The sequence below is a fragment of the Oncorhynchus tshawytscha genome, linkage group LG10 (assembly GCF_018296145.1).
Source record: "Oncorhynchus tshawytscha isolate Ot180627B linkage group LG10, Otsh_v2.0, whole genome shotgun sequence".
Taxonomy (NCBI): domain Eukaryota; kingdom Metazoa; phylum Chordata; class Actinopteri; order Salmoniformes; family Salmonidae; genus Oncorhynchus; species Oncorhynchus tshawytscha.
In genome coordinates, this window is record NC_056438.1 from 58,478,688 (window position 1) to 58,503,825 (window position 25,138).

General features: G+C 43.0%; 2 protein-coding genes and 1 long non-coding RNA gene across 3 annotated transcripts in view; all 3 read left to right on the top strand.

Moving 5' to 3' along the window:
* Positions 1 to 6: 6 nt before the first annotated feature.
* LOC112260524 (C-C chemokine receptor type 8) lies at positions 7 to 2,487 on the top strand. Its single transcript, XM_024435700.2, has 2 exons — positions 7 to 158; positions 382 to 2,487. Exon 2 carries the CDS (start codon positions 400 to 402, stop codon positions 1,513 to 1,515), a length of 1,116 nt encoding a protein of 371 aa, XP_024291468.1. The 5' UTR covers positions 7 to 158; positions 382 to 399; the 3' UTR covers positions 1,516 to 2,487.
* Positions 2,488 to 13,750: 11,263 nt separating this feature from the next.
* The window catches only part of LOC112260525 (E3 ubiquitin-protein ligase HECW1-like), a 61,186-nt gene continuing 49,798 nt past the window's right edge, over positions 13,751 to 25,138 (top strand). Inside the window, exon 1 of the mRNA XM_024435701.2 lies at positions 13,751 to 13,977. Within this exon, the coding sequence (XP_024291469.1) occupies positions 13,948 to 13,977 (30 nt within the window). The 5' untranslated portion in view covers positions 13,751 to 13,947. The remainder of the gene's footprint in view (positions 13,978 to 25,138) is intronic.
* On the top strand, positions 20,538 to 24,285 carry LOC121847480. The gene is made up of 3 exons (XR_006084335.1): positions 20,538 to 20,997; positions 22,846 to 23,709; positions 23,913 to 24,285. It is a non-coding gene; the product is annotated as an uncharacterized LOC121847480 (long non-coding RNA).

Here is a 25,138-nt window from a genome sequence, read left to right on the forward strand (position 1 = left end):
GGGAGGCTCTTAGGCTGGAGTAGATCACATATCTCTAGCAGTACCAACAGCTCTCACACACAAAGCTTCAACCTACTATACTAGCATTGACACTTTAACAGGAAAACAACACTTCCTTTCTGACAATCCCAACACCAGGACCTAGAGAAGTCACACTGGTAAGTATCGCTTTAAGTATACAGTCCACTTGCAGATTGTAGGGTATTTACTGAGAAATTAAGTAGTTAAAATTAGTAGTTTCTCTGTATTTACTTAATTTTATTAAAGAAATTAAAGCATATTTACCAGCTAAATATTGTGTAACTACCTGTTTATGTAGCAAACTGCAAATACTAATAATAGCAGACCAGAAAATAAAACATATTTACAACCTTTAAACAGGTTAAGAGACTGACAACCATGGCGGAGTACAAAGACTTCTTGGATTTGTTCAGCGATGAAAATGACATGGATTATAACTACACAGACCCCATCTATGTTGTGGATAAACTGGTGAATCTTTGTGCCACAGCTGAAGTGAACAGATTTGGAGCCAAGTTCACACCAATATTGTACACCATCAATTTCCTGCTAAGCATCATTGGGAATGGGCTGGTTCTGTGCATTATTTACAAATACGAGAAGCTCACTTCCATCACCAACATCTTCCTCCTCAACCTGGTCATCTCTGACCTGCTGTTCGCCTCCAGTTTGCCCTTCTGGGCCTTGTACCACCTCTATGGGTGGATCTTTGACTCGGTCATGTGCAAGCTAGTGGGTAGCTTGTACTTCATAGGATTCTACAGCTCCATCCTCTTCCTCACTCTCATGACCTTTGACCGGTACCTGGCTGTGGTCCATGCCATCAACGCCCCCAAATGGAGGAGGAAGATCTACGCCTGTGTCTCCTCGGCAGTCGTGTGGTGTATAAGCCTGCTGGCCGGTGTCAAGGAGTTGGTTCTATACAATGTCCGTGAGGATCCTCGTGACGGATACCTTTGTGAGGAGACGGGCTTCTCCAATGCGATCATGATAAAATGGCAGCTGGTTGGTTACTATCAGCAGTTTGTGATCTTCTTCCTGTTTCCCTTGGCTATGGTCATGTACTGCTATGTTAGAATCACGGTCCGAATCATGTCAACCCAGATGAGAGGGAAGTGCAGGGCAGTCAAGCTGATTTTCGTGATTATATTCACGTTTTTTGTGTGCTGGACCCCATACAATGTTGTAATTCTGTTGAGGGCCCTCCAGATCTCCACCAGTGATGATTCTGAGCCGTGTTCTGAAGTGCTTAACCACGCTGTGTATGTCACCAGGAATATAGCATACCTCTACTGTTGTGTGAGCCCTGTCTTTTACACGTTTGTTGGGAAAAAGTTTCAGAGTCACTTCTGGCAACTACTTGCAAAGCGCATCCCATGTCTGAAGAGACATATCATGACTAGTCAAAGTGGCAACAGTAGAATAACTTCTCAGAAAAGTCCACATACCATGTATGAATATGAGAAAGGAACTGGTCTTCAAGCCAGAGCATAGGTTCCGGTACCCATTTAGGGTGCCGGTACTGTTTAAATTTAGGTGCAGGATCTCCACAATACTTTTGAGCTAATATTCTTTTTTTTTTTACCCCCTTTTTCAATTACAATCTTGTCTCATTGCTGCAACTGCCCAACGGGCTCGGTAGAGTCATACCTCCTCCGAAACATGACCCGCCAAACCGCGCTCCTTAACCCGGCTGTACCAATATGTTCGTGGGAAACACACCTCATCTGAAGATCCCAGCCAAACTCTCCCCTAACCCAGATGGCCAATTGTGCGTCGCACTATGTGACTCCCTGTCACGACACAGCCTGGGGTTAAACCCAGGTCTGTAGTGACACCTCAAGCACTGCGATGCAATGCCTTATATGGCTGCATCACTCAGGAGGCCCCTTGAGTTAATATTCTACAAGAGGAACAGGAGCTCAAGCAGTAGAACATTTTGTGCTGGTACTTACAGTAGCTCTAGTGAGCTCCTGCCAGGTCAAAAACATGCCATTTAGCAGACACTTTTATCCAAAGTGACTTATGCATGCATACATTCCACATATGGGTGGTCCTAGGAGTTGAACCCACAATCCTGGCATTGGAAGTGTCAGGCTCTACCAGGTTGAGCTACAGAGGACAAACTGTTGATATGATTTGTAAATTATGTACAAGATGTCTGATAAGGTATATGTTTTCCATGATGGATAGCTCTGTTTGCATGCTTTGAGGAGGGTTTTCTGTTAATGTTCTCAGGGAATTTCAGCGCAACACAATGTGTACATGCAATTACAATTATGTGTACTTTTGCTTCTGACTTGATGTACTCAACATTTGTTGCTAAATTGTAAGTTACAAATTACATTTTAAATCATTTGATTCTATAAAAGAAAGTGTACATTTGATTTGCTTCAGGAACTTGAGATGTTACTATCTTTGAATCTTTGCATTACATTTCTAATAAAATAAAAAAATATATTTGTGCCTTGTGGCTCTGAATGTTGAGCAACTGAATATCGGTCTACCTGTTGAGAGAGATGCATATTATATGCTCGATCATACTCTATGTACTGTAGGCCTATCATACCATATTCTAGTTCCCATAACTATGGTGAATGAAAACCAACAATTTATTCAATATAACTATTTTCAGAGCAGCCTGTTCTTGGTATTACTCAGACTTCCCCTACTCACACTTCTCTTCTCAGAAACTGGTTGGAGAGCATCCTGTTACTCATCCTATTATTTAGATTTCACTTTGCTTAACATTTAGGGATGGTTTGCCCGGACAGAGATTAAGCCTACACTGTTAGAAAAAAAAGGATTCAAAAGGGTTCTCCCCATAGGATAACTATTTTTGGTTCTAGGTAGAACCGTTTTGGGCTCCATATAGAACTCTCTGTGGAAAAAGTTGTACATGGAACCCAAAAGGGTTCTTCAAATGGTTCTCCTATGGGGACAGCCGAAGAACCCTTTTAGGTTACAAATATAAACAATTTTTCTAACAGTGTAGCCCTGGACTAAAAAGCATGTTCAATGAAGGTTCTCCATTGAACATGTTTTTAGTCTAGGACTAGGCTTAATCTGTGTCCGAGAAACCAGCCCTAACAATATTACAAAATCATTCTTCAGTGGAATTGTTTACCAGTGATTTACCAGATGATTGGGCGGCAGAGAGCCTAGTGGTTAGAGTGTTTTATTAGTAATCGAAAGGTTGCAAGGTCAAATCCTTGAGCTGACAAGATAAAAATATGTTGTCCTGAACCAGAGAATTTGTTCTTAACTGACTTGCCTAGTTAAATAAAGGTAAACATTTAAAAAAATGCTTAAACTGACTTACAATATGTGTGTTCAACTAAGACAGGTGAGAAAACACATACCCTTATCTTTACAAACAGAGCCTCCTTTAAAAGCCAGCACTCAGATGGCAGAGGTAAACAGGCTTCTGTGAATGTCAGAAGCACAAGTTACTTTAGGTCTCAGGGAGGGTGATGCAACACTTAATGGGCACATGGTGGACCTATTCATCACAGTACAAAGGAAACATAAGCCTGGCAAGCAAGCCTTCTATGACACAGAGGAACTATAGCTTCATTCAAAAGTGACACATAAGTACTACTAAAGAATTTAATTTATCAATGATTTCAGTCTCCAAGGTTTCACAATCTCTAGTAGCCCATTGTCTATAATTGATACTCAAGGTATGGAAGCCCATTCCCGCCAAGAATTTAAAAAAATTATACAACAAAATATTTCGAGATACTATCTAAAAATGTTGAGATACGCAAGTCAAAATCTCGAGAAACTATCTAAAAATATCTACACACTAAGTTAACATTTTTAGATAAGTAAGTAAACATTTTGAAATACTGAGATACTAAGTTTTCCTGGGACCCAGAGTTTTTCCTGATCTGGTAGGCTAACCCAGTGGTTCTCAAACCACTCTTTGGGGACTCATGTATTTGAAATATTCCAAAACTAGCACACGAGATTCAACTTGTCAACTAACCCTTGATTAGGTGAATCAGATGAAGTAGTTCAGGGCTAAAATGACATTTTGAAACATCTGGGGGTCCCTGAGAAGAGTTTTGAGAACCACTGGGCTAACCTAACCAGGTCCAATCCGGACCCAAGTTCGAGGGTCTGACGTAGTAATAAATCAGCTGTAAAACGGTTTTATATGGGTTATGATGGGACCAGAGTTTTTTTTAAATCAGGTCATATGGTTTAAAATAAAATGGGCAACAACTGCAATTGGACAATAGAACTAAAAGGGCTGAGTTTGCTTTATGCAGGGTTGCATCAGGTAGGCCTTTGCATTTGTATTAAGAAGTGACTCACACAGTATGTCATGACTATTGTCTTGATTGATTAATTGCAATCAATAATTGTGGATTGATAAGGTAGCCTAGCCACCCAAAGTTTGAATGTAAAACCAATTTGATCACATTCACATTTTCTCTTAATTCAAATAAATAGGCCTATTTTAGGCTATAAATACACAGTTTAGGCTATAAATACATGACATTACCTCTTCATTTCCCCTGGCCAGAGAGGATCAGAGCGCTTCGTCTTCTCTAGGCTACCTGCAGCTGAAGTTGTTAGCAGTAGGCTACAGTTGATCAAATCAAATCAAATTCTATTGGCCACCAACACATGGTTAGCGAAAAGTGTAGCGAAATGCTTGTGCTTCTAGTTCCGACAGTGCAGTAATATCTAACAAGTAATCTAACAATTCCCCAACAACTACCTAATACAGACAAATCTAAAGGAATGGAATAAGAATATGTTAATATAAACATATGGATGAGTGATGGCCAAGTGGCATAGGCAAAATGCAATAGATGGTATAAGATACAGTATATAAATATGAGATGAGTAATGTAAGATATGTAAACTTTATTAAAGTGGCATTGTTTATTGTGACTAGTGAGTCTCTATGTAGGCAGCAGCCTCTCTGAGTTAGTGATTGCTGTTAAGCAGTCTGATGACCTTGAGATAGAAGCTGTTTTTCAGTCTCTCGGTCCCAGCTTTGATGCATCTGTACTGACCTCGCCTTCTGGATGTTAGCTTGGTGAACAGGCAGGGGCTCGGGTGGTTGTTGTTCTTGATGATCTTTTTGGCCTTCCTGTGACATTGGGTGCTGTAGGTGTCCTGGAGGGCAGGTAGTTTGCGTTGCGCACCACCCCCATACCAGGCAATGATACAGCCCAACAGGATGCTCTCAATTGTGCGTGTGTAAAAGTTTGTCAGGGTTTTAGGTGACAAGCCAAATTTCTTCAGCCTTCTGAGGTTGAGGAGGCGTTGTTGCATAAGAGCACCAGCTGTTCCGGACGACTGTGTGATCACGCTCTCCATAGCCGATGTGCTTAAGACCTTTAAACAGATTAACATTCACAGTGTCGCAGGGCCAGACTGATTACCAGGACGTGTACTCCGAGCATATGCTGACCAACTGGCAAGTGTCTTCACTGACATTTTCAACCTATCCCTGACTGAGTCTGTAATAGCTACATATTTCAAGCAGACCACCATAGTCCCTGTCCCCAAGAACACTAAGGTAACCTACCTAAATGACAACCGACCCGTAGCACTCACGTCTGTAGCAATGAAGTGCTTTGAAAGGCTGGTCATGGCTCACATCAACACCATTATCCCAGAAACCCCAGACCCACTCCAATTTGCATACCGCACCAACAGATCCACAGATGATCAAATCAAATCAAATCAAATTTATTTATATAGCCCTTCGTACATCAGCTGATATCTCAAAGTGCTGTACAGAAACCCAGCCTAAAACCCCAAACAGCAAGCAATGCAGGTGTAGAAGCACGGTGGCTAGGAAAAACTCCCTAGAAAGGCCAAAACCTAGGAAGAAACCTAGAGAGGAACCAGGCTATGTGGGGTGGCCAGTCCTCTTCTGGCTGTGCCGGGTGGAGATTATAACAGAACATGGCCAAGATGTTCAAATGTTCATAAATGACCAGCATGGTCGAATAATAATAAGGCAGAACAGTTGAAACTGGAGCAGCAGCACAGTCAGGTGGAAGTTGAAACTGGAGCAGCAGCATGGCCAGGTGGACTGGGGACAGCAAGGAGTCATCATGTCAGGTAGTGCTGGGGCATGGTCCTAGGGCTCAGGTCAGTTGAAACTGGAACAGCAGCATGGCCAGGTGGACTGGGGACAGCAAGGAGTCATCATGTCAGGTAGTCCTGGGGCATGGTCCCAGGGCTCAGGTCCTCCGAGAGAGAGAAAGAAAGAGAGAAAGAGAGAAGGAGAGAATTAGAGAACGCACACTTAGCATCACACAGGACACCGAATAGGACAGGAGAAGTACTCCAGATATAACAAACTGACCCCAGCCCCCGACACATAAACTACTGCAGCATAAATACTGGAGGCTGAGACAGGAGGGGTCAGGAGACACTGTGGCCCCATCCGAGGACACCCCGACAGGGCCAAACAGGAAGGATATAACCCCACCCACTTTGCCAAAGCACAGCCCCCACACCACTAGAGGGATATCTTCAACCACCAACTTACCATCCTGAGACAAGGCTGAGTATAGCCCACAAAGATCTCCGCCACGGCACAACCCAAGGGGGGCGCCAACCCAGACAGGATGACCACAACAGTGAATCAACCCACTCAGGTGACGCACCCCCTCCAGGGACGGCATGAGAGAGTCCCAGTAAGCCAGTGACTCAGCCCCTGTAATAGGGTTAGAGGCAGAGAATCCCAGTGGAAAGAGGGGAACCGGCCAGGCAGAGACAGCAAGGGCGGTTCGTTGCTCCAGAGCCTTTCCGTTCACCTTCCCACTCCTGGGCCAGACTACACTCAATCATATGACCCACTGAAGAGATGAGTCTTCAGTAAAGACTTAAAGGTTGAGACCGAGTTTGCGTCTCTGACATGGGTAGGCAGACCGTTCCATAAAAATTGAGCTCTATAGGAGAAAGCCCTGCCTCCAGCTGTTTGCTTAGAAATTCTAGGGACAATTAGGAGGCCTGCGTCTTGTGACCGTAGCGTACGTGTAGGTATGTACGGCAGGACCAAATCAGAGAGATAGGTAGGAGCAAGCCCATGTAATGCTTTGTAGGTTAGCAGTAAAACCTTGAAATCAGCCCTTGCTTTGACAGGAAGCCAGTGTAGAGAGGCTAGCACTGGAGTAATATGATCAAATTTTTTGGTTCTAGTCAGGATTCTAGCAGCCGTATTTAGCACTAACTGAAGTTTATTTAGTGCTTTATCCGGGTAGCCGGAAAATAGAGCATTGCAGTAGTCTAACCTAGAAGTGACAAAAGCATGGATTAATTTTTCTGCATCATTTTTGGACAGAAAGTTTCTGATTTTTGCAATGTTACGTAGATGGAAAAAAGCTGTCCTCGAAATGGTCTTGATATGTTCTTCAAAAGAGAGATCAGGGTCCAGAGTAACGCCGAGGTCCTTCACAGTTTTATTTGAGACGACTGTACAACCATTAAGATTAATTGTCAGATTCAACAGAAGATCTCTTTGTTTCTTGGGACCTAGAACAAGCATCTCTGTTTTGTCCGAGTTTAATAGTAGAAAGTTTGCAGCCATCCACTTCCTTATGTCTGAAACACATGCTTCTAGCGAGGGCAATTTTGGGGCTTCACCATGTTTCATTGAAATGTACAGCTGTGTGTCATCCGCATAGCAGTGAAAGTTTACATTATGTTTTCGAATAACATCCCCAAGAGGTAAAATATATAGTGAAAACAATAGTGGTCCTAAAACGGAACCTTGAGGAACACCGAAATTTACAGTTGATTTGTCAGAGGACAAACCATTCACAGAGACAAACTGATATCTTTCCGACAGATAAGATCTAAACCAGGCCAGAACATGTCCGTGTAGACCAATTTGGGTTTCCAATCTCTCCAAAAGAATGTGGTGATCGATGGTATCAAAAGCAGCACTAAGGTCTAGGAGCACGAGGACAGATGCAGAGCCTCGGTCCGATGCCATTAAAATGTCATTTACCACCTTCACAAGTGCCGTCTCAGTGCTATGATGGGGTCTAAAACCAGACTGAAGCATTTCGTATACATTGTTTGTCTTCAGGAAGGCAGTGAGTTGCTGAGCAACAGCCTTCTCTAAAATTTTTGAGAGGAATGGAAGATTCGATATAGGCCGATAATTTTTTATATTTTCTGGGTCAAGGTTTGGCTTTTTCAAGAGAGGCTTTATAGGCCGATAGTTTGCTATCTCTATTGCGCTCCACACTGCCCTTTCCCACCTGGACAAAAGGAACACCTATGTGAGAATGCTATTCATTGACTACAGCTCAGCGTTCAACACCATAGTGCCCTCAAAGCTCATCACTAAGCTAAGGACCCTGGGACTAAACAACTCCCTCTGCAACTGGATCCTGGACTTCCTGAGGGGCCACCCCCAGGTGGTAAGGGTAGGTAACAACACATCCGCCACTCTGATCCTCAACACTGAGGCCCCTCAGGGGTGTGTGCTCAGTCCTCTCTTGTACTCCTGTTCACCCATGACTACACGGCCAGGCACGACTCCAACACCATCAACATGTTTGCAGATGACACGATGGTGGTAGGCCTGATCACCGACAACGATGAGACAGCCTATAGAGAGGAGGTCAGAGACCTGGTCGTGTGGTGCCAGGGAAACAACCTCTCCCTCAATGTGATCAAGACAAAGGAGATGATTGTGGACTATAGGAAAAGGAGGACCAAGGAGGCCCCCTTCTCATCGACGGGGCTGTAGTGGAGCAGGTTGAGAGCTTCAAGTACCTTGGTGTACACATCACCAACAAACTATCATGGTCCAAACACACTAAGACAGTCGTGAAGAGGGCACAACAAAGAGTATTCCCCCTCCAGAGACTGAAAAGACTTGGCATGGGTCCACAGATCAACAAAAGGTTCTACAGCTGCACCATCGAGAGCATCCTGACTGCCTGGTATGGCAACTGCTCAGCCTCTGACTGCAAGGCACTACAGAGGATGGGGCGTACGGCCCAATACATCATTGGGGCCACACTTCCTGCCATCCAGGACCTCTATATCAGGCGGTGTCAGAGGAAGGCCCTAAAAATTGTCAAAGATCACAGCCACCCTAGTCATAGACTGTTCTCAAATCAAATCAAATCAAATTTTATTTGTCACATACACATGGTTAGCAGATGTTAATGCGAGTGTAGCGAAATGCTTGTGCTTCTAGTTCCGACAATGCAGTAATAACGAGCAAGTAATCTAACTAACAATTCAAAAAAAAAAACCTACTGTCATACACAGTGTAAGGGGATAAAGAATATGTACATAAGGATATATGAATGAGTGATGGTACAGAGCAGCATAGGCAAGATACAGTAGATGATATCGAGTACAGTATATACATATGAGATAAGTATGTAAACCAAGTGGCATAGTTAAAGTGGCTAGTGATACATGTATTACATAAGGATGCAGTCGATGATATAGAGTACAGTATCAACGTATGCATATGAGATGAACAATGTAGGGTAAGTAACATTATATAAGGTAGCATTGTTTAAAGTGGGTAGTGATATATTTACATCATTTCCCATCAATTCCCATGATTAAAGTGGCTGGAGTAGAGTCAGTGTCATTGACAGTGTGTTGGCAGTAGCCACTCAATGTTAGTGGTGGCTGTTTAACAGTCTGATGGCCTTGAGATAGAAGCTGTTTTTCAGTCTCTCGGTCCCAGCTTTGATGCACCTGTACTGACCTCGCCTTCTGGATGGCAGCGGGGTGAACAGGCAGTGGCTCGGGTGGTTGATGTCCTTGATGATCTTTATGGCCTTCCTGTAGCATCGGGTGGTGTAGGTGTCCTGGAGGGCAGGTAGTTTGCCCCCGGTGATGCGTTGTGCAGACCTCACTACCCTCTGGAGAGCCTTACGGTTGAGGGCGGTGCAGTTGCCATACCAGGCGGTGATACAGCCCGCCAGGATGCTCTCGATTGTGCATCTGTAGAAGTTTGTGAGTGCTTTTGGTGACAAGCCGAATTTCTTCAGCCTCCTGAGGTTGAAGAGGCGTGGATGGCGTAGGGTGGAGGTGATATGGTCCTTGACTAGTCTCTCAAAGCACTTCATGATGACGGATGTGAGTGCTACGGGGCGGTAGTCGTTTAGCTCAGTTACCTTAGCTTTCTTGGGAACAGGAACAATGGTGGCCCTCTTGAAGCATGTGGGAACAGCAGACTGGTATAGGGATTGATTGAATATGTCCGTAAACACACCGGCCAGCTGGTCTGCGCATGCTCTGAGGGCGCGGCTGGGGATGCCGTCTGGGCCTGCAGCCTTGCGAGGGTTAACACGTTTAAATGTCTTACTCACTTCGGCTGCAGTGAAGGAGAGACCGCATGTTTCCGTTGCAGGCCGTGTCAGTGGCACTGTATTGTCCTCAAAGCGGGCAAAAAAGTTATTTAGTCTGCCTGGGAGCAAGACATCCTGGTCCGTGACTGGGCTGGGTTTCTTCCTGTAGTCCGTGATTGACTGTAGACCCTGCCACATACCTCTTGTGTCTGAGCCGTTGAATTGAGATTCTACTTTGTCTCTGTACTGGCGCTTAGCTTGTTTGATAGCCTTGCGGAGGGAATAGCTGCACTGTTTGTATTCAGTCATGTTACCAGACACCTTGCCCTGATTAAAAGCAGTGGTTCGTGCCTTCAGTTTCACACAAATGCTGCCATCAATCCACGGTTTCTGGTTAGGGAATGTTTTAATCGTTGCTATGGGAACGACATCTTCAACGCACGTTCTAATGAACTCGCACACCGTATCAGCATATTCGTCAATGTTGTTGTCTGACGCAATACGAAACATCTCCCAGTCCACGTGATGGAAGCAGTCTTGGAGTGTGGAGTCAGCTTGGTCGGACCAGCGTTGGACAGACCTCAGCGGGAGCTTCTTGTTTTAGTTTCTGTCTGTAGGCAGGGATCAACAAAATGGAGTCGTGGTCAGCTTTTCCGAAAGGGGGCGGGGCAGGGTCTTATATGCGTCGCGGAAGTTAGAGTAACAATGATCCAGGGTCTTTCCACCCCTGGTTGCGCAATCGATATGCTGATAAAATTTAGGGAGTCTTGTTTTCAGATTAGCCTTGTTAAAATCCCCAGCTACAATGAATGCAGCCTCCGGATAAATCGTTTCCAGTTTGCAGAGAGTTAAATAAAGTTCGTTCAGAGCCATCGATGTGTCTGCTTGGGGGGATATATACGGCTGTGATTATAATCGAAGAGAATTCTCTTGGTAGATAATGCGGTCTACATTTGATTGTGAGGAATTCTAAATCAGGTGAACAGAAGGATTTGAGTTCCTGTATGTTTCTTTCATCACACCATGTCACGTTGGCCATAAGACATACGCCCCCGCCCCTCTTCTTACCAGAAAGATGTTTGTTTCTGTCGGCGCGATGCGTGGAGAAACCCGCTGGCTGCACCGCTTCGGATTGCGTCTCTCCAGTGAGCCATGTTTCCGTGAAGCAAAGAACGTTACAGTCTCTGATGTCCCTCTGGAATGCTACCCTTGCTCGGATTTCATCAACCTTGTTGTCAAGAGACTGGACATTGGCAAGAAGAATGCTAGGGAGTGGTGCACGATGTGCCCGTCTCCGTTCTCTCTGCTACCACATGGCAAACGGTACCAGAGCGCCAAGTCTAGGTCCAAAAAGGCTCCTTAACAGCTTCTACCCCCCAAGCCTTAAGACTCCTGAACAGCTAATCAAAGGGCTTACCAGACCCCTCTTTTACGCTGCTCCTACTCTGTTTATAATATATGCATTGTCACTTTAACTCTACCTACATGTACACTACCGGTCAAAAGTTTTAGAACACCTACTCATTCAAGGGTTTTTCTTTATTTGTACTATTTTCTGCATTGTAAAACTATGAAATATCAAAACTATGAAATAACACATATGGAATCATGTAGTAACCAAAAAAGTGTTAAACAAATCTAAATATATTTTATATTTGAGAGCTTTGCACACTCTTGGCATTCTCTCAACCAGCTTCACCTGGAATGCTTTTCCAACAGTCTTGAAGCAGTTCCCACATATGCTGAGCACTTGGTGGCTGCTTTTCCTTCACTCTGCAGTTAGACTCATCCCAAACCATCTCAATTTGGTATGAGGACTGCAGATGTGGCCAGGGCAATAAATTGCAATGTCCGTACTGTGAGACACCTAAGACAGCGCTACAGGGAGACAGCATGGACAGCTGATCGTCTTTGCAGTGGCAGACCACGTGAAACAACACCTGCTCAGGATTGGTACACCCGAACATCACTCCTGCAGGACAGGTACAGTATGGCTAAAAAAACTGCCCGGGTTACACCAGGAACGCACAATCCCTCCATCAGTGCTCAGACTGTCTGCAATAGGCTGAGAGAGGCTGGACTGAGGGCTTGTAGTCCTGTTGTAAGGCAGGTCCTCACCAGACATCACCAGCAACAACGTCGCCTATGGACACAATCCCAATGTTGGTGGACCAGACAGACTGGCAAAAAGTGCTCTTCACTGGCGAGTCGTGGTTTTGTCTCACCAGGGGGGATGGTCGGATTCGCGTTTATTGTCGAAGGAATGAGCGTTACATCGAGGCCTGTACTCTGGAGCGGGATCGATTTGGAGGTGGAGGGTCCGCCATGGTCTGGGGCGGTGTGTCACAGCATCATCGGACTGAGCTTGTTGTCATTGCAGGCAATCTCAACGCTGTGCGTTACAGAGAATACACCCTCCTCCCTCGTGGGGTACCCTTCTTGCAGGCTCATCCTGACATGACCCTTCAGCATGACAATGCCACCAGCCATACTGCTCGTCCTGTGTGTGATTTCCTGCAAGACAGGAATGTCAGTATTCTGCCATGACCAGCGAAGAGCTCGGATCTCAATCCTTTGAGCACGTTTGGGACCTGTTGGATCAGAGGGTGAGGGCTAGGGCCATTCCCCCCAGAAATGTCCATGAACTTGCAGGTGCCTTGGTGGAAGAGTGGGGTGACATCTCACAGCAAGATCTGGCAAATTCTCACAGTAAGAACTGGCAAATCTGGTACAGTCTATGAGGAGGAGATGCACTGAAGTACTTAATGCAGCTGGTGGCCACACCAGATACTGACTGTTACATTTGATTTTGACCCCCCTTTGTTTAGGAACAAGTTATTCAATTTCTGTTAGTCACATGTCAGTGGAACTTGTTCAGTTTATGTCTCAGTTGTTGAATCTTGTTATGTTCATACAAATATTTACACATGTTAAGTTTGCTGAAAATAAACGCAGTTGACAGTGAGAGCACGTTTATATTTTTGCTGAGTTTATATACACTGAACAAATATATAAATGTAAAGTCTTGGTCCCATGTTTCATGAGCCGAAATAGAAAATCCCACACATTTTTCATAGCACGAAATGCTTATTTCTCTCAAATTTTATTGAGGAGTATTTCTGTCTGTCATAAAGGTCTTTCGTGGTGAAAAACTCATTCTGATTGGCTGGTCCTGGCTCCCCAGTGGGTGGGCCTGCATCCCTGCCCAGTTATGTGAAATCCATAGATTAGGGACTAATTAATGTATTTAAATTGATTGATGTCCTTATATGAACTGTAAAAGTGTTGCATGTTGCGTTTATATTTTTGTTCAGTATAAATACGTAATTGTGATATGCGTGCGAGTGCCTTGCAAAGCTTAGGCCTTTAATTTGTGCGTGATGCGTGCATGGGCGGGGGCAGGGAAACAGAGGCTAAATTGATGCAAAATGGTCCGCTATTGGTCGAAGCATTGTGGTACCCAAGAGAAAGACCACTGCACAGCAGCATCGCCGTACGAATGACCAGAAAATCGTCCGACAAACCTGGAACATGGCCCAACGGAGGATATGCTATATCTTATTCTTAAAACACCCACACATAAGAAATGCCATAAGAATGAGAAGTTTCATCTAGTATGATTCAAAGGCAGGTGACACTGACCCAGGTACGTTTAGATGCATTTATTTGTCCATCCTTGAATAAGATAGTCGTGGCTAAATTGATACGTGCTCGTGTCTGAATCGAGCGCTAGTTAATTTTGATGCATGGGATCACGAGTTCTATGTGCTACAAAATAATACTGACTGAGGTTGACGCCTCGTATTTTCTCAAACAACGAGATTGTTTCCATGGGTGCTCTAAATCATTGCCAGCCACTAAAAATCACCCCTGTACTGTAGCTTACTACTATGGCTGACTATGAGAGGTCTCGCAGTGTTTGTTGATATTAGAAAGTGAGTATTGATTTAGGCATTCCATTCGTAGGGTGTGTTTTGATCGAGTCTGTATAACCAAGTCAGAGTAGGTCAATCCTATAGGGACGCCCCACCATAATATGAGAGAGAGAGAGAGAGAGAGAGAGAGAGTCTCTTGCTCTGTGTCTGTGTTTGAATCTAAAATACAACACTACATAGAATGGAGTGGTTCGATAAGGAGGAAGGCAATATTTGTAATTTACTAAATTACTACTATAGTAGTACTGCTACCATAGTACTACTGCTACCATAGGCCGCCTACAACACACAGGCTGTTCCAGCCCGTTCAACACAGCACAGGGAGATAGAGACTGTTTTCATTATAAAAGGCAGTCAGTGCTCATGAGTAGCAGTAATAGCAGTAATCCTGATCAGTAGCAGAGAGATTGACCAGATTACTATTGATTCACCTGTAACTGCCAAAGACTCAAGCTACCATGTAGAAGGGGGACCCGCAGTCTATTGATCCATGTTAAAATCACCACTGTGGAGGAGACAGCTTGTTCACAGTGAAAGGTCTATGAATACCAGAAAGGTATATGGAAAATCAAGCTAATATTCCTGTTACAGTTTCAGTGTCTGTCATATTGTCGATCAAGGAAAGTAAAATGTAATACATTTTATTTGGCATGTGTGGGTTGCCCCCATAGACAATCTTTTATGAACTGGCAATGCTGCTAGGCGTTTATACAGCATTTTCTTTACTTGGTTTTACTAGTGTAAGTCAAGTGGGATAGTTCAGTGTAAAGAAAATATAGTAAAACTGCCTGGGGCAACTTATGACAGAGACACTGACCGGAGTTGCTGATTTATTAAAACAACAAGGAGACATAACCACAGAATGCCCTGTTTTATCCTACCCCTTGTCTCTCCATATCTTCGAATTTCTGATTAAACTCTCCATGTGGATTTGTAGCAATTCACACTAATTTGAACTATTTCTTTCTTTGTTCCTCAAGCTCCTTCAGGCTTTTGTCTAGTCAGGATCCACTTGTAAACTCTCTGTTCTCTGCTGCCTCCAATACTCACTTTTCTCCCAGACTCATACAAGTTGGAGAGGGATTGTATTTCCCTGCCTGCCAAGTGTCTGTAGCCATTATACACTTACATTTGGAATGGATTTGAGGGCCTAATTGATCACCCCTGCCGCCTCTTATTGGCTGGTACAGTATATATTAGACCTACTATACTGTCATGTATTTGAAGGAGAATTGATCTATTTGACACCTTACTGAGCACATTTAATCAAGATGAATCTATTGTCTTCCTCACGTCTCTGGGCATGGAGTAGTAACAGTAGAGCTCCTAAATGGATGAGAGATGGGAGAGCACTTTTACAAAATCCCCCAAAATGCACCTCCCTGCTCCAGCCCTGCTTGGTTTAGCCCCGTGGATTTAAATGAGCAGAAGGAAGTAGAATGCTGAGCCACCGCTCAATACATAGTTTAAAAATGCATTGAGTGAGTCATCTAACCAACCAGCTAGGCAGTCCCAGTGCTGAGCTGCATTAGGAGGACTGAACATTGCTCCTTTGACTGGAAGGATATTTTTTGATGTTGCTGCTAATCTAGTGCTGTGAATAAGACACTCAGTATCAGGACCTCAGTATCTGGATGCAACAGAATGCTATATAGAATGTTTTTAGACAGGCAGCCTATTTCTGATATTTTTTCCACTAATTTGTCTTTTGACCAATCACATCAGATCTTTTCACATCAGATATTTTTCAGAGTTGGTCTGATTGGTCAAAAGACCAATTATTGAAAAAAAACATCCGAATTGGGCTGCCTGTCTAAATGCAGCCATCTAGCTGCGTTCCCATGGTTGCACACTGCACGCTGCGATCAGCTATGTGGTTTGTTTAGCCTCACGCTGCTGATTCGCTGTAGTATAATTTGTGATGGCGGGATGATAGTGCACCAGGTCCTATTCTTCAGATTCATCCAATTAGATAGTGCACCAGGTCCAATAAATCCAATTAGATTAAAATCATGAGCTTTATGTAGAGGTAGAGCCTACAGTATGGGATTCATTACAGTGGGGCATTTCCATGCATCATGCTGGCAACTGTCCAACTTTGTAGAGGCACCTTTTCTTTTTATAGCAAGACTTCTCCACAAAACTTCTTTGTATTTCACTCAACCTTTTTTACTGTTTTTAATCACAAGGGATTTACAACTCTGCTTCATTCTACTAGTATAGTGAGATTGTTATAATGAGTTGGCAGCCTTTGAAGGTGATAAGGAGGGTAATTTTACTGTCTGCATCCCTGCATGCATTAATTGGTTGGGAGCTTATGTGAAAGAAGAGCTATGTAGGCCTGGCCTGCTGTATTATGTAAGTGGACTAATGTCTTCAGTTGCAGCACAGTGCAGACAGTACAGGGAAACTGATGATCACTGAGCCACATTATCTCATATGGCTCCTAAAAGGAGTTTAGTAATAGGCCAACTCAGAGATAGACAGAGAATAAACCACTGTGCTGTATTATTTTCTCTGTCTGGTGTTTTAATATGAATCTTTTACTGTATACCTTAACCTTTTTTAAAACTCGCTTATTCACCATTTCAGTATTTTATCTACTCAACTATTCTATCTACTCAATTATTCTACTTGACCTGCACACACAGCAGAGATTGACAAGTCAAATTGTCACATTCTTCCCTGCTCTTCCCTTTCTTTTTTTACTTCCGCTCAAATATTTCTTAAACAGTGTGTGTTGTGTATGGTGGCATTCCATCCATACAGAGGTTGTATCAAGGCAGACAAGTGACCTTGTTGCTGAAGAACAGTGGCATAGTTGTTGAAGAGGATGCTTGGCAGCTGCATGTACTTCCACACTGGAGGGCCAGAAAGTGGCTCTAATGAGACAGGCTATTGAGGGGTCATTGTGTTGGTGGATTGTTCTCAGCGCGGAGTGGGGGTCTGGTCTATTGTGTTGGCCAGCTGCCCGGGCAGACTAACAGACATATCTTCATCTTTTACTTGGCCAGCATTGACTGAGTAGTGACTGAGTAGAGACTATGTGTGTGTGTGTGTGTGAATGTGTGCACGCGTGTGTGTGCACTAGTGGTTTGTTCAAACGCACCTGCCCGAAATTGCTAACAACCACCTGACTATCCAGTGCCTTCAGAAATTATTCAGACCCCTAGACTTTTTCAATATTTTGTTAGGTTACAGCTTTATTCCAAAATGGATTTAAAAAAAAAAATATATATATATATATATATATATATATATATATATATATATATCATCAATCTACACACAATACCCCATAACGACAAAGCAAAAATAGGTTTTTAGAAAATGTTGCTAATTTATTTAAAAAACGTTTAAAAAACTCAAATCTCACTGTTACGTAGGTATTCAGACCCTTTTATTCAGTACTTTGTTGAAGCACCTTTTGTAGCGATTACAGCCTCAAGTCTTCTTGGGTATGATGCTGCAAGCTTGGCACACCTGTATTTGGGGAGTTTCTCCCATTCTTCTCTGCAGATCCTCTGAAGCTCTATCAGGTTGGATGGGGAGTATTGCTGCACAGCTATTTTCAGGTCTCTCCAGAGATGTTCGATCAGGTTCAAGTCCGGGCTCTAGCTAGGCCACTCAAGGACATTCAGAGACATGTCCGGAAGACACTCCTGTGTTGTCTTGGCTGTGTGCTTAGGGTTGTTGTCCCCTTGGAAGGTGAACCGTCACCCCAGTTTGAGGTCCTGAGCGCTCTGGAGCAGGTTTTCATCAAGGATCTGTCTGTGGCCTCCCAGGTGGCGCAGTGGTTAAGGGCGCTGTATCACCAGAGACCCTGGGTTCACGCCCAGGCTCTGTCGCAACTGGCTGCGACCGGGAGGTCTGTGGGACGATGCATAATTGGCCTAGCGTCATCCGGGTTAGGGAGGGTTTGGCCAGTAGGGATATCCTTGTCTCATCGTGCACCAGTGACTCCTGTGGCAGGCTGGGTGCAGTGCACACTAACCAAGGTTGCCAGGTGCATGGTGTTTCCTCTGACACATTGGTGCTTCCGGGTTGGATGCGTGCTGTGTTAAGAAGCAGTGCGGCTTGGTTGGGTTGTGTATCGAGGACGCATTTCAACCTTTGTCTCTCCCGAGCCTGTATGGGAGTTGTAGCGATGAGACAAGATAGTAGCTACTAAAACAATTGGATACCACGAAATTGGGGGGGGGATCTGTCTGTACTTTGCTCAGTTCATTTTTTTCTCAATCATGACTAGTCTCCCGGTCTGTGACGCTGAAAATCATCCCCACAGCATGATGTCGCCACAACCATGCTTCACCGTAGGGATGGTGCCAGGTTTCCTCCAGACATGTCGCTTTGGCATTCAGGCCAAAGAGTTTAATCTTGGTTTCATCAGACCAGAGTATATCTCTTTCTCATGGTCTGATAGTCTTTAAGTGCCTTTTGGAAAACTCCAAGCACGCTGTCATGTGCCATTTACTGAGGAGTGGCTTCTGTCTGGCCACTCTATCATAAAGCCCTGATTGGTGAAGTACTGCAGAGATGGTTGTCCTTCTGGAAGGTTATCCATCACCTCCCTGACCAAGGTTCTTCTCCCCCAATTGCTCAGCTCTAGGAAGAGTCTTGGTGGTTCCATACTTCTTCCATTTCAGAATGATGGAGGCCATTGTGTTCTTGGGGACCTTCAATGCTGCAGAAATGTTTTGGTTCCCTTCCCCGGGTCAGTGCGTCGACACAATCTTGTCTCAGATCTCTACGGACAATTCCTTCGACCTCATAGCTTCGTTTTTGCTCTGACATGCACTGTGAACTGTAGGACATTTGTATAGACAGGTGTGTGCGTTTCCAAATCATGTCCATTCAATTGAATTTACCACAGGTGGACTCCAATCAAGTTGTAGAAACATCTCAAGGATGATGAATGGAAACAGGATGCAGCGGAGCTCAATTTCGACTCTCATAGCAAAGGGTCTGAATACATGTAAATAAGGTATTTCTGTTTTTATTTTTAATATATTTCCAAAATTGTCTAAACCTGTTTTTGCTTTGTAATTAAGGCTGTAAGGTAACAAAATGTGGAAAAAGTTAAGGGGTCTGAATATTTTCCTGTATGTGATAAAGTGAAAATCTGAGGCCTGCACCCGACCCTAACGCGCTAATATAGAAAATGCGCCATAGGCTACAGTCAGAGATGGCTGTCAACTTGTCTATAATTAGATGCTGTATATGGAGCTTCTCTTCTGTCATTATATGTTGCCCTAGAACACTAAATAAACCCTTGCTCACCAGAATAATGCCATAAATTGATAGAAGGAATGCTTCAATCTAGTTGACATTGGTAAAGTTTTGTTTGTCATCTCTGCTTCTTTCACATAGCAAAGACGTTTAGGAAATGGGGAGAAAATGCAAGAACAGAAATACTGGAGTTTTTCTGTGGAACATTTCCAAATGACATCAGTTTGACCATTTGTAAGAAAATAGAAAGCTGTGAAAACAACCCAACATGTTTCTGATAATATTTCAGTTTGGCATGAATGCATATTTGATGTGATTGAAATACTATCAGCTTTTATGATGCTGATAAGATAACACATCTACAGAACCTATCTAAGTGTGCATTAGCATTCTCTCAAGATGCTCTCAGATGCTGAAAGAAATCATATTTCGACACTCCTGATCCTGAGTCCAAATTTAGCCTACATCAAATAAAATTGTATTTGTCACACAAAGACAACAGGTGTAGACTTTACTGTGAAATACTTACTTACGAGCCCTTTCCCAGCAATGCAGAATTAAAAAGTAACAAAAGATGAGCAAAAAAAAAAAAAAACGAACTAGTAACACAATAAAATAACAATAATAGCTTGTGTACATTAGTACTCTGTGCCGCTTGCCACTCCGGCCGCCCAGAGTGGCTCACTTGTGGGTGTGCTGGCAGCATATAGCAGCACGTTCGACTGTGCGTCAAGAATTCAGCATAGCAAGTTTGTATGAAGGTCTGGTTGGTAAATAGTTTAATCCATTCTTTATTTCATGAATTTATTCACAGGTAAATAGTAATATGCTCTAAACCGCTCTGGTGACAAACAAACTTTGCTGTCCTGTTTCCAATCGTCCACATGGCTGGGAGAACCTATTCAAGTAAGTAAATACAGTAAAAAAAATGTGCTTTTTAAACAATGTATTATTAGCTAACTAGCTATAGTGCAGGCTAACTCAAATGAACTGCTAACGTAGCGGTTAGCTATCTAGCCAACTTTACATACTGTGTAGCTAAGTTAATTAAATATCACCAGCTACCTAACTTAATTTTAGCTAGGTGTCTTGATGTATTTATCATTGTAAAAACAAACTCCAAATGCATTTGTAGGTAGCTAGGTAACAGCCATTGAGAAGGGTGAAAGGACAGCAGCCCCAATTGTCAAAGTGAGAGAGTAGGCTATTCTGGATAGGGCAGGTACTTTTGTGTAGTTCCAGTCCCTAGAAGTGAGAACAGAGATATAGTAACATAATATTCAGTGTTGTCTAATTTGAGTAAAATGAAGTCTGTTTATTGCAATGTTTTATGTCCTCAGATACAGAGAGCTTTGAAAGCCTGTCTGCAGATGAAGAGGTCCCAATGAAGAGCAGTGGTTCTCAGTCCTGGTCCTGGGGACTTAGAGGGGTGCACATTTTAGTTTTTAGCTTAGCACTACAGAGCGGATTCAAATGATCAACTCATCATCAAGCTTCAAGTGGTATTTATGTACAGTTGAAGTCGGAAGTTTGCATATACTTAGGTTGGAGTCATTAAAACTTGTTTTTCAACCACCACAAATTTCTTGTTAACAAACTATAGTTTTGGCAAGTCGGTTAGGACACATACTTTGTGCATGACACAAGTAATCTTTCCAACAATTGTTTACAGACAGATAATTTCACTTGTAATTTTCTGTATCACAATACCAGTGGGTCAGAAGTTTACATACACTAAATTGACTGTGTATGTTTACATACACTAAGTTTACATACGCTAAATTTCCAAGCTGCCTTTAAACAGCTTGGACAATTCCATAAAATTATGTCATGGCTTTAGGAGCTTCTGATAGGCTAATTGACATCATTTGAGTCAATTGGAGGTGCACCTGTACATGTATTTCAAGGCCTACCTTCACACTCAGTGCCTCTTTGCTTGACATCATGGGAAAATCAAAATAAATCAGCCTAGACCTCAGATAAAAAATTGTAGACCTCCACAAGTCTGGTTCATCCTTGGGAACAGTTTCCAAACACCTGAAGGTACCACATTCATCTGTACAAACAATAGTACGCAAGTATAAACACCATGGGACCACGCAGCTGTCATACCGCTTAGGAAAGAGACACGCTCTGTCTCCTAGAGATGAACGTGCAAATCAATCCCAGAACAACAGCAAAGGACCTTGTGAAGATGCTGGAGGAAACAGGTACAAAAGTATCTATATCCACAGTAAAACGAGTCCTGTATCAACATAACCTGAAAGGCCGCTCAGCAAGGAAGGTAGAAGCCACTGCTCCAAAACCACCATAAAAAAGCCAGACTACGGTTTGCAACTGCACATGGGGACAAAGATCGTACTTTTTGGAGTCCTCTGGTCTAATGAAACAAAAGTAGAACTGTTTAGCCATAATGGCCATCGTTATGTTTTCATGAAAAAGGGGGAGGCTTGCAAGCCGGAGAACACCATCCCAACCATGAAGCACGGGGGTGGCAGCATCATGTTGTGGGAGTGCTTTGCTGCAGGAGGGACTGGTGCACATCACAAAATAGATGGCATAATGAGGCAAGAAAAGTATGTGGATATATTGAAGCAACATCTCAAGACATCAGTCAGGAAGTTAAAGCTTGGTCACAAATGGGTCTTCTAAATGGACAATGACCGCAAGCATACTTCCAAAGTTGTGGCAAAATGGCTTAAGGACAACAAAGTCAAGGTATTGGATTGGCCAACACAAAGCCCTGACCTCAATCCCATAGAAAATTTGTGGGCAGAACTGAAAAAGCGTGAATGAGCAAGGAGGCCTACAAACCCGACTCCGTTACACCAGCTCTGTCAGGAGGAATGAGACGAAATTCTCCCAACTTATTATGGGAAGCTTGTGGAAGGCTACCCAAAATGTTTGACCCAAGTTAAATAATTTAAAGGCAATGCTACCAAATACTAATTGAGTATATGTAAACTTCTGACCCACTGGGAATGTGACTGAAATAAATCTTTCTCTCTACTTTTATTCTGACATTTCACATTCTTAAAATAAAGTGGTGATCCTAACTGACCTAAGACAGGGAATTTTTACTATGATTAAATGGCAGCAATTGTGAAAAACGGAGTTTAAATGTATTTGGCTCAGGTGTATGTAAACTTCAGACTTCAACTGTATTATTATTTGTGATGCTATCCTTGATATGATCCTGCTATTGTTTGCTACACATGCCCATGTGTGTGCACATGCATCTGTCTATCCAATGTTATCATGGTTTGTTATAAGATATATTATACTTTAGAAATCCACAATGACCTGGGGATGTCAAAGTCTAATATTGACTATCTTCCATATTCCTACAGATACCTTGCAACTGGAGATTCCTTCAAAACGATTTGGTTACCAGGGCCATCTGGGACTGCCTACCTGTGTCCTGCAGAACTTCATGAGGATGTAGATGAGGACCAGGAGGGGATCTGCAGGATTTTTCAAGGATGGGCGCTAACAACGCAGCACAGGAGGCAATCCGTGTGCGGGAGATCTTCACCTCCTACTTCTTCGATGAGGGTGCTGTTCCTTGGCAACACCAAAGACTAGACTATGCACAACCAAAGACTCTTAAGAGCCATCCACATTGCAATAAGTGTATTCTTCCATTTACTTCGCTATGCCAACTGCATTTATTCAATTCACAGTTTAGGTAAGGGTAATGTCTGTACAAAAATAGAACAGGCTCCTTTAAGAGTCACCCATATTGAAATAGAAGAACAATTAGACACTCTATAACCCCCAGCTACACACTCGTGTATCAATCTGATTGATGGATTGTGTTGTGCAGTAAGTAGGCTCAGGTGTATAACTGTGGCTCCTTCCACCTTCAAAGAACAGGCAAGAGGGCCAACCATGGAGAATAGTAAGACATGGTCATTATTTCTATTTATGTAGAAAATAACGTAGAAAACAATATATTGTTTGTCATCGTGTGTCTGTATGTTTTTCAGTATAAAGTACTTTTCAGCCACTTAGTGTGGACAACGGGTGAGACGACACACAGATTCCTGTTGAATACTGTCTCTTCAACTACCTTATTTTCTCAATAACCGTCTCTCTCCTTCACTTCCTCCCTCTTCCCCCCTTCTGCCTAAATCCTCTAGGTTATATCAGCTGTGTCGGTGAACCCCTACCGCATCTGAACTGGCTACATAGAGGGCACAGTATGATCAGAGGTGAGAGGTCACTTGGTCGGGTCAACAGGAAGTATTATTAAATAGATGCTTTACACTGAAATGCAGCTAGAGATGTAGTAATCCCAGAGTTAATGATCCAAGGTCAGTTTTGCATTTCACCTCCTGATGATTATGATGACTGACAGTGTTAGAATAAAAAAAACACAATGCTTAAACATGCTATATCTGTCTCTCGTCTACAGGTATGTCTTGATGTGAGAGAGGATGCCAACCCCCAGTCCCATCATCGCCACCTCACCCGCTCGGGCCAACTGGGGAGACACCACGGGAGACACTATTATACAATTGTGATGAACTGAGAGAATATTACATTTAGTCGCACTGTAATTCATGAATCATATGCTGTCATCCCTGCTCCTCTTTTCCTTTCTGTCTTCTACACTTTTTCTCACACCTCTCTCCTCATCTCCTCTTTATTCCTCTGTGTTTATCATGCACACCAGATGTGCATTGAACAACAGATTGAACTTCTATTTATAATATAAGATTACAATTATAATGTTTATAATGCATGTATTATGTATTTATAACACTTGGATAACTTCTTTCAATAAAACCTTTCACATTCTATCCTAGTTGAAATTAAGTCTCTCATTTGATTAAATACTACACCAATCCTGTGTCCTCAGATCAGTGCAGATGGAGGAAAGTAGATATTGAGATGAACCGGTTTTAGAGTATTTACATAATGCATAGGAAGTATAGTGTACTGTTTTTGAATTCTGTTTCTGTGTATATCAGTTACAAATCAGCCTTTAACTAGTTAAATCATGTTTCTAGTCTATTGCGTAGTTATAATGTGTAACCATTGCTGTCCCATGGGCAGGGTTGGTAAACACTGTTGAAGTGTATAATTTAGGGGTGCAACTTTCACTTTCTGAAATGGCATTTTTGTGCCCCCCCAGTATTATCATTGGAATATTATAAAAAACAAAGCAACGATGTGCTTTAGGACCATGCGGATGCCACCAAGCAGTCGAAGGCTATTTGGAGTGTTTATCCGACTGGATAATTTTTTTTATATATATTATGCCCCCCCCACTTCTTGCGCTGCTGGTATGACTGTAATAGATACATGCAGACACAGCATCAAATACTGGAGTTTGATACTCCTGGTATTGGATATGACTGTAAAGGAACGTCTCACAGACGTTCATACCTGAACTGCACCTTTATTTGCTAAGGTAGAGTACATGATATGTGAATACATTCAATGTACAGGCTACAATGTGGGAATCTCATGCTTGGTATTAACTACATGTAACTACATGCATCCTTGGCGCAATAAAGTTATATTATATTCTACTCAATCCATAGGCTTCATTAAATCCATTCAGACTGTTTTGAACACTCTCCATTCCTTTGGAACTTAGTGTATAATGTTTACTGTTCATTATTTTATTGTTTT

Excerpts from the sequence above, each read along its gene's own strand:
- LOC112260524 (XM_024435700.2), top strand. The coding sequence starts at position 400 with ATGGCGGAGTACAAAGACTTCTTGGATTTGTTCAGCGATGAAAATGAC.